This window comes from Brassica napus, chromosome C6 (genome assembly GCF_020379485.1).
Source record: "Brassica napus cultivar Da-Ae chromosome C6, Da-Ae, whole genome shotgun sequence".
In the NCBI taxonomy this organism is placed as follows: domain Eukaryota; kingdom Viridiplantae; phylum Streptophyta; class Magnoliopsida; order Brassicales; family Brassicaceae; genus Brassica; species Brassica napus.
In genome coordinates, this window is record NC_063449.1 from 36,751,712 (window position 1) to 36,761,776 (window position 10,065).

Consider the following 10,065-nt stretch of genomic DNA (forward strand, 5'->3'; position numbering starts at 1 on the left):
TTTTTTTTGCCATAAGTATAGAACTTAGAAATAAAAATATGACTAAAATAAACTTAAATGTTTTATCAGAAAAAATTTAATATACACTTATACCCGTATAATTAATTAATCTACACATTATGGTTTAAAGTTAAGGGGTGGGGTTTAGGGTTTAGAGTTGAGAAGTGGATTTTTGAGTATAGGATTTCAAATTTTTAAAAATAAAAAAATTTAAAATTTTCAAAATAAAAAATGTCATTTTGCCCATTTTTGTTTTTGAGATCTATTTTTGTGAGAAAAACTTAAAAAAATTTATTTGAGAGAATTGCCCGATATCAAATATCTCTCTAATTTATCTAGCGAAAATAGTCTAACAGTACTTTATATTTCATAGATTCTCTTTTGTGTTCTTGTAAATGGTTGATGAAGTGGAAGATAAAAATAAGAAAAAAGTATATTGTTAAAAATATAAAGATGGATTGTCTCCATTCAAACTGTGTTAATGCTGATATTGAATAATGAATATCTTCTACATTCGTCATAGTAACTAGACGCTAGTAGTATCAACGCCTAGATTCACGAGTCATGACTCTTCGTTTTCTACCAAAGCCATTATGAGACCGCTACACCTTCCCTCCCATGCTAAGGTTTTGTTTTTTGGTAAAATCCCATGTTAAAGTTTACAAGAAACTAGGCGTCTTTGCTTTAGAAACATCGTTTTACTAAAACACTAATCTTTTTATTCCTCTTTATATATCAACAACATACCTACAGTTGTTATAGATTTTAGATTTAAACGGTGTTATGTTAGAATGGGTTCAAGCCCAACAGAAGTTTCTACCATTGTGAAGAACTGGAGAGAGCATCCTCCTGCTTCTTATTCCCTCAAGATTCATAGCTTTTCACAACTTGAGAATTCGACTGCCTCCTCTGATGATAAATACCAATCTCGTCTTTTCTCATCCGGTGGATATAATTGGTAAATGTTATTGTGTACACACACCTTGTCTACTCAATATAATTCCTTTGTCATTAATCAGCATGAAAATAAGTTGTTTAGCAAAAAAAAAAAGAGAAATTTGGGAAAATGGAACAACTAAACTATGCTATTGTCTCTTTAGTACAAAATCAAATTTTGTCAATTTTGGACTTTCAGTACCCTTCAAAGTTATAAAAATTCATATCAATTAATTTACAATGCAAAAAAATTAAGAAAAATCTAAAACCTGAAGTAGTCAAACATGTGCATCTATGAAAAATAGTTTTGGATTAAAAAGATATTTGGAATGGTAAATTAAAAAATAGGCTAAAGGTGTTAGTATATAAAATCTACCATCTATGGCGATTCAGAATATGCATTCTAACTGAAACTCAATGATCTACATACCGAAGAATGCGCATTAGACCGGAAACATTAAGATCTAAGATGGCAGAATACAAAATCAATATTTTCTTCTATGTTCTGCCTTTCTAGTATATCATAAGTAATAATAAACATTCTTATATCTTCTATGGAAGAATATACATTCTACCCACTTCTCATATATTTATAATATTTGTATTCTATATCTACCACATTATCTTCATTCTACCATACGTAGAATGTACTTTCTACTATATTTTAAACAACATCCGAAAATCTAGGAAAAAACAGTTAGAAAATATTCCCTAAATCTATTAAATCCTTTTTATTTCCTTTTTAAAATCTTCTTCCCTAAATTTTTCTTTCTTCGTTGCCAACCACGATTTGGACCAAAAAATCGTGGAGCTTCTTCTCTTTTTCATAGTTTCTCCAAACTTTTGTCAATCTAACGTGAGAATATGCACATCTATGCCTATTCTGGTTTTTGGAGATCGTCCAAAACAAAAGGGTGGAAGTTTCTTGTTGATGAAGAAACATGAGGTAGATTACTTACTTTGGACACAAGCAAAACCTTTGACAACCTAAGAGTTATGGTTTGTGAGGACTTTGGAACCGATCTAAACTTGGTCAATATCGAGCTGAGTTACTTACCTTCCGATTTGGTGATTGGCCGCGACTCACCACCTGTTTTCATCACCAACGATCGACAACTGCAAAATTTTCTTACATATGTGAGGACCAAAGCTTCAACAAGGTTATGTGTGTGTATTCGATCTAAGGTCGGGTTTAACTTGAATGAAGAGCCTGCTGAGTTGCCTAACAGAGAGGAAGTGGGTATGTCGGGTGAAGTTTCAGATGATATTGATGGTGAAGCCGAGCTTGAAGAAGAAGATGCGAAGATATATGAAAGTGATGATGAAAACAAGTGTGAGAAAGATATGATCAACGAAAAGTATGTCCGTTTTTCTCTGGTTGATGTTGTGAAGAAGGGTCAACATTTTATTAGCAAAGCAGCTCTGCAGGCAACAATGGAAATATGCGCAATGAAACATAATTTCGACTACAAGGTTGTCAAAACGGATAGAAGAGTTTGGTACGTTCGTTGCGCGGATGATGATTGCCGCTGGCGTGTTCGCGCAGAGGGATTAACAGGTTTTTCATATTTTATCATCAAAAAGTATGTACCTGATCATTCATGTTCTCCATCATCAAGGAACCACTCTGTTCGGACCGCTTCATCAAAAACAGTTGGTAGTCTCATTAAGCATAAGTACGAAACTGTCAAGGAAGGGCCGAAACCTAATGATATCATCCAGTTTATGCGTAATGATCATGGAGTTGAGATATCCTACTCTTTAGCTTGGGAGGCACGTGAGTATGCAGTAAATGTTGTGAGAGGCATTCCAGAGAAGGGTTATGAAAAAGTTCCCAAATACTTGCACATGATGAAGGAAGCTAATCCAGGATCACACACATTTTACGAAACTGATAGCAATGAGAGATTCAGATTCCTCTTCATCTCATATGGCCAGTCTATTCGCGGTTTTTAAGCTGCCATTCGGAAAGTTATTGTTGTGGATGGGACTTTCTTAAAGAGCAAATACAAAGAAGTGTTCCTGGTTGCTACTGCTTTGGATGGAAACTCGAACCTATATCCTATTGCATTTGGAGTGGTCGACTCAGAGAATGACCGCTCGTGGGAATGATTTATGAGACAACTTAATGTTGTCATTGCTGATGATCAGGATTTAGCTTTTGTGTCTGACAGAAATACTTCACTTGCTAAAGCTATTGCAAAAGTGTATCCGCACATCACGGAATTTGCATTCACCACTTGCTGAAAAATGTTGTTACATATTTCAACGGTAAAGGAGTCGATGGTTTGGTTATAAAGGCTTCTAAAGCTTACCGAGTTGCTGATTTTAAGAAGCAATTCACTGCTATTTTCTCAATTAGTCCTGCAATTGGAACCTCCTATCTAATACAAGCTGATGTGAGAAAGTGGCATTGTTGTCAATTTCTGGGTTACATGTACGATGTTAGGACCAATAACCCTGTTGAATCAATAAATTCTACTTTGCGTTCGCCAAGAGAATTTCCAGTTATACCTTTGTTGGACAGCATAAGGGAAATGATGTCTCGATGGTTTTTAAAACGTAGAACTTTAAGTTCTAAGCATAAACAACCACTGACCGTTGCTGTAGAGAAGAAGATTGATCGAAAGATTGAGAAGGGTAAGAAGTTTCAGGTTTTCCCAGTTAGCGATGACAGATTTTTGGTTCGAGGTGACACTTTTGAATGTATGGTCGACTTGGTCAGACGCACATGTTCATGTGGGAAATTTGATCTGATGAAAATCCCATGCAGACACGCCATAAAAGCAGCTTTCAGCGTAGGCATACAAGCACACACACTCACTGACGACATGTACACCACTGCTTCATGGAGATCGATTTATGAGGAAAGCATAAATCCTATTAGTGTCCGGGAAGATGCATGGATTGTCCCATCTCACGTTCAGCAAGCGAAAGTCCTTCCTCCAGAAACTAGAAGAGCTGCAGGTCGGAAAAAGAAACGTAGGTACGAGAGAGTTGAAGACAAGATTCGCTCGTCACAAGGAACTCAAACCTCTAAACGTCGTAAATGCAGTCGATTTGGTATTGAAGGTCATAACCGGTCGACTTGTGATAAAGCAATATAGGATTCAAGCCATTCGGTCTATGCAAGTTACTTTTCAGAGTTTTTTTCTAAAATTATCTTTGTTGCATGTTAAACTCTGTTTTTTCAGGGCCAACTCTGTTTTATGTTTTGTGCACGTTTCCAGTATTTACTTCGTTTTATGCAAGTTTTAAGTCTAACGTTAAGATTTGATCCATAAATTGACAACACATCTGAATACCAAATTGATTCGATCTTTGACAAAGTAGATAGATTCAGAAAGAAATTACAAGATCAATCAAATTTAGAACAGGGACATAAAATAGTGAGAATGGATCCAATTAGTCCTACATCTCCCGACTTCTTGTGCTCGATAACTGCTTCCTCCACTGTCTTTTTCAAGGAACTTCTCAAATCTTCAATTTCTTCGGCCATTCTCGATTGTTGCTCATGCATCCTTTGTATCTCATCAAGCAGAGCCTCGTCGACCCACTTAAAAAGATGTTGCTCTTTCTTTCTCTGAATTGAAACACAAAAACGTCAATTGGAACATAGAAGAATTAAAAGTCATAATTTAAGGTAATTACCTTCAAACCAATATCACATCGGAAGAATCTTCTGTATGGGTTCTCCTCCGTTTTTGAAACATAAGTGACAATCCCCTTCCCACACCAACATCTGGAAGGACTCCCTACATTGTTAGTCATGATCGGTTTTTGAGAAGGAGAGAAAGATGGAGAGGAGAAATAAACGATGAAATAAGTAGGGTTTCTGGTCATTGGTGTTATATAAGTTTATGTTTAGGGCAAACGACTACTGTTAATCGGGGTTTAGGGATTCCTTCCAAATCTTAATAATCAATACAAATCTTATGACTATCACAACACATACAACTAAACCCTATGTTATTGTCAATACTAAACTAAGATTTGTATTGACTATTAAGATTTGTAGCCTAGTTAGGTTAGATCGTGTATGGCTCCCTGTTTAGATTCATTTAGGGTATCGTTAGGGGTTCATATGTTGTATGGCTTAGTTTAGATTCATTTAGGGTATCGTTAGGGGTTGATATGTTGTATGACTTACTTTAGATTCAATTTATTTAATTTTGTAATCAGCCACTAATGTCAATAGTTTCAATTAGTCCAGTGGTTTATGTTGTAGGTACAATTACCGTTGGTGAAGTGTTCGATGCCCCCCATCTCCATTTTGTTCCTACGATAGACTTTAATAAGAGAGTCAAATAAGACCATTTACATTCATTTCTTGCCGTTAATCTCAATAGTTTCAAGTAGTCCAGTGGTTTATGTTGGATTTATAAAAACCCAAGTGAAGTGTTCGATGCCCCACATCTCCATTTTTATTTTTTAAAATTTTGTTTGCTACAATAGCCTTTAATAAGAGAGTCAAATAAGACCATTTAGATTCAGATCATGTATGCCTTTGTTTGTTGTTGTGTATGAAATCCAATGCTAAATAAGAGACTCAAATCCAATGCTAAATAATATATTCAAATTCCTCATAAGAGATGCAAAACAATGCTAGTTACGAGTCATATAAGAGTAACTAAAAACATCAATAACAACCTGCTTGGTAAACAAGACATAGTGAAAATAGCATTATAAAATCTCAACCGTAGGAGAAGTTGTAGTCTTCGGAGGAACAAACATTCCCATTCTCGAAATAAGCTCAGGATCATTAGCAGCTTCCCATAGGTCATAAGCAATATTCTGACGAGCTTCATGAATGTTGTCGTCATTCACCAACGTTAAGTCCATGCCTAAAAGATGTGCTTCAATGTGCTTCAACGCATATACTCCACAATCGCTGCTAGTCTTATTTAGGAAGAAGGGCATTGGAGAGTAAGTGACATCATAGGGCTTAACGGTAAATCCCCTCTTCTCTGAAGACTGCACGGCTTTAACAATTCTAGGGATGAGATGGGCAAATGGCTCCAAGTCCTTGTTGTGTTCCAGTCCCGCACAGTCAAAAACCTCTATGGAACGAGTAACAAAGTTAACACACATAGAGATCCAGTGGTTACCGTGTACAAGAAGAGGCACATACATACAATTGACATCAAGATCCCACACTGATCTTGTTCGTCCATGTGAAGGAAGTTCACCAATTCCGTATTGGTGGAGCAGTCCTTCTACCCTGATTTTTTTTTTCTTTCTTGAACTCTATGTAAGAATTCTTCATTTGATTACTGAATATGCAGCTCATGAAAGCTACTTTGGACGGATTCCATCATCGCAAAGAAGTCCTCTCGCGAAATAAGAAGAGCATAGCATCAATTTCCTTAAAAATATGATACAAACAGAGTGAGTTGGCGTGTTGCTAAAGAAGAAGAACAGTAAGTAGGCGTGCAAAGTAATGTATAACTTACTTGATTTTGCAGCCACACTGCAGGTCCCATAACACGTTCTGCTAACTCAGTTGTGTACAGAGAAGGTCCAATTTTAAGGTGCCTGCGATGCAACATATAATTAAAAATTTGTTGAATTTAGAGCATAGAGGGAAGGCATAGACTTACTGTTTGGTAGTTGAGCACCAATGAATCAGTTTGGCCCATGAATCCTCAGGGACAAACACTAATGAGTAGTCGTCGTCGTTCACCCGGTCCTCAGGTAATTCCATATCTTTGAGAGTGGGTGTTCTCCAATCTCCAGGCTTCAAGGATGATAATGGAGTAACCCATTTAGGAGATTCTTCATCACTCGTTTTTTGTGAGGGATCGAAACCTTTAACATGTGATACTTGAGAAATGTTCCCCATGACATCTTGTAAATACTCTTGTGTGCTCATTTCTTCTTTTTTAGATGAAGGTTCCCCATGGGTAGATGATTGTGACAAATTCTTCAAAAAATCCATTATATCATCAGTTTCGGTTTCAATCTCCTGTTAATAAAACCAAACTTAACATTATTAGCCAAAACAGTCATCAACATAGTCATAAGTTCACTTCATAGCAAACACCCAAATACATTACAAGCCGATATTACAAGCAAACAACAATGACATTACAAAAGAGTCAAGAGAAAATTACAACAAAAATACAGTCCGACATATTACAAAGCTTCATTTTATGGTTACCTTTCTTCCTTGCCGAGGGCTACGACGAACCGTAGGAGGAACCACACTCTCCTCAACCTTGCCTTTGCCTTTTTCCTTTGTTGCTGCAGGACACAGACTCTGTGATGATTTCCCCATTGTTGCTGAAGGACAAAGAATCTCAGATGCGCTGTCTTTTCCCATTGTATCAGAAGGACCCGGAATCTGTGACACCGCTTGCTTGAGCTCAGCCATCTCTTTCTGGACCTTCTCAAAACGCTCTTGGATGTCAATCTGTACCACCTCCTTGAAAGAGTTGAAAGCGGAGGTGAACAAACCTTCAATGAAAGTCTTCATTCCACTGGAGATACCACTGTTATGTTCAGCCGCCCGTTGACAAAGCAATTCTTTCTTTCGAGCCTCCGCACCAGGATCATTTAGCTTACGCTTGCCCCTTCTTGCAACAACAGCCGGTTCCTCTACATGTGTATCTATGACATCTTCGACTTCAACATTCTCTCCATCCTTTTCTGAATCAGAAAGCTCCAAAGTTGTAGGCAAAGCCTCGACTTCCCATACGAATTCCGTCCAATCCTGTTTGGCATTGAGAAGAGTAACAATACGACCAACTCGTTCATCTTTCTTCTCATCTTCCCTATAGAACTCAATGTTATCAACCACATCATTGTTCCCAGTAGCAGATATAAATGGGAACAGCTCTCCCTGACAAGAACAAACCCAAACAATAAAGTTACTCTTTGTTTGTTAACTGAACCGAATATAATTTTTTAAAAATTATTACCTTATTAAAGTGGGACTCTAGGCTGCTGATATCTGCATATGAAACTTTTCCACTTCCTTTCCAATTCCTACATCTCACTTTGGTCATGTTTTTTTTTTATCTTTTTACCCACCATACTACCAATGTCTGGGATTGCCTTCATAACCCATATCTGAAACGCATAGGAGAATCCATCCAACACGTAACTGTTCTTCAGATGCAAATCTCTCCTTGCTTTGAGTATTGATGCAAGCAGCTCGTCATACGCGTGAAGACCCCACGGATACATCCTCATCTTCTCAAAATCCATCACCAAACGGATGTATTCATGAGGGATGAACACTCTTGAATCCTTAGCTATGAGGAATCCATGTATGACACACATATACACTAGCCTAACCCTGTCCACATACGTCCACTTGTTGCATTCGTGAAGAAGCTTCGTCCTTATCATGAATAAGTTGACCTTTCTATTTTTCCTCAGCACATTGCTCCAGAACCCCTTATCATCCTTCCAATCATTGAAGTTTATGTCAGGTTCATCTTTGAACTTCAATCCTGTCACAGCATGAAATTCTTGCGCAGAAAACCTAAGAGGCCTCTTTGCAAATAGAAACCACAGCTCGTGAAGCTTCGAAACTTTGAGCTGCTTGCATATGAAGCTGTGAATGATCTTCCCTGAGTAGATGAGCTTGTTCTCTATGATTGCCAAAAGCGGACCGAAGACAGGATCTTTCAAAACTTCGTCATACTCAATGTTGAAAACACCCTTCACTTCCTCCAGAATTGTACGTCTACACGTGTTGTTAATCTTATCAATTTGCGTCTCAGATCCTTCTTCAAGTATGCTTGTGGAAACTCGTATGCCATTCCTATAAAACATAAAAGCAATAACTTCAACTCGTTAGTAATGCCTTAAGGAAATCAAACTATAACTCGCAATCAAACTAGTAAACATTTTATATTGCCATGTAACTCACAATCAACTCAACCGCAAACTACAATGAAAACCATCAACATGAATTAATTTGTTTTTAAACAATTCACTCTCTTCCTAGTACATAAGGAACATATAACTCCATATCATCTTTGATAAACTATAAAACATTCAAGTATAACCAAACCCCCTCACAAACATAATGCATAATCGATTTGATTTCTACTCAATTCAAACTTAAAATGTCAACAAAAAATAAATTTCAAACACTAAACTTGAATCAATTTGATTTCTACTCCATTCAAACTTTTACTAAGATATGAACATCAACTAAATCAAAAAAAAAAATCGAAAAGGGGATCTCAAAACCTTACTTCAATTTTAGGGAAAGAGAAACCGAGATGAAAATCGAACAACGTCAATCTCTTCGTCCGTAGAACAACTTAGGTGATTTCCTAGTGCATGAAAATAAAGAAATTAAGATCAACACATCAAGAAAACATAAAGGGGATTTCGAAACCCTAACCTCAAAGATTTTAGAACCGAGATGAAGTAAGAGGAAGAGAAGAACAACGTGAAGCTAATCGTCCTTTATCAGCGACAAGAAGCTTCTCCCGAGCTTGAACAACTTCAATTGTAGCCGGCGGAGATTGCAAAGTAATCCTACTCTGTCGTGTTTAGAGAGGAGAGAAGAAAGAAGGAGGACGAAGGAGAGATGTGACGATGAGTTCAAGGTCTCCGTCGAACTAAGACAGCCGGAGAAGATGGTGTCGATAACGAAACCTAATCGCCGCCTCTTCGTTAGAGAGAAAGCAAAGTTGGAGTCGACGACATGTTATGATTTTTTACTCTGCATCTGTTTTTTTTTTTACTTCTTAGTTACTTCCTGAGTAAATTACATGACTTTTTTAATATATGTATTTCAAAATTAATAGAAAGGACAAAACGGGATTAACATTATTGTTTATACTATAGGGACAAAGATTTTAGTTTTAATTCGAAGGGGACAAAGTAGTAGTTGTTTTGTTCTCTTTTCTCAAATTTCTGGAAAAAAAAGCATGAAAATATGATAAGAATTTGGTAATTTTTTTGAAAAGAGTATCTTACCTTCTCTAGCTAATGCAATTTTTTTTGCTTATTCTGCATATTATTTTCTCTTTGGCCCGCCAGCCACCATGTATGTTCATAATATTTTAGGGTATATTCATAATATTTTATTTTTAGTGAAAATTTGTTGTTTGTAAAAATAGGACACTGATTGTATACCCCAAAGGAAATTGATTTCAATGGACG

The 10,065-nt window shown here is 36.8% G+C and overlaps 2 protein-coding genes across 2 annotated transcripts; both read left to right on the top strand.

The window, feature by feature from the left end:
- The first annotated feature begins 1,932 nt into the window (after positions 1-1,932).
- Positions 1,933-2,892, top strand: LOC125588512. Its single transcript, XM_048759891.1, has one exon. The coding sequence runs from the start codon at positions 1,933-1,935 to the stop codon at positions 2,890-2,892; it is 960 nt and encodes a 319-aa protein (XP_048615848.1).
- A 581-nt stretch (positions 2,893-3,473) lies between these two features.
- On the top strand, positions 3,474-4,043 carry LOC125588513. The gene has a single exon (XM_048759892.1). The coding sequence runs from the start codon at positions 3,474-3,476 to the stop codon at positions 4,041-4,043; it is 570 nt and encodes a 189-aa protein (XP_048615849.1).
- Positions 4,044-10,065: the final 6,022 nt, after the last annotated feature.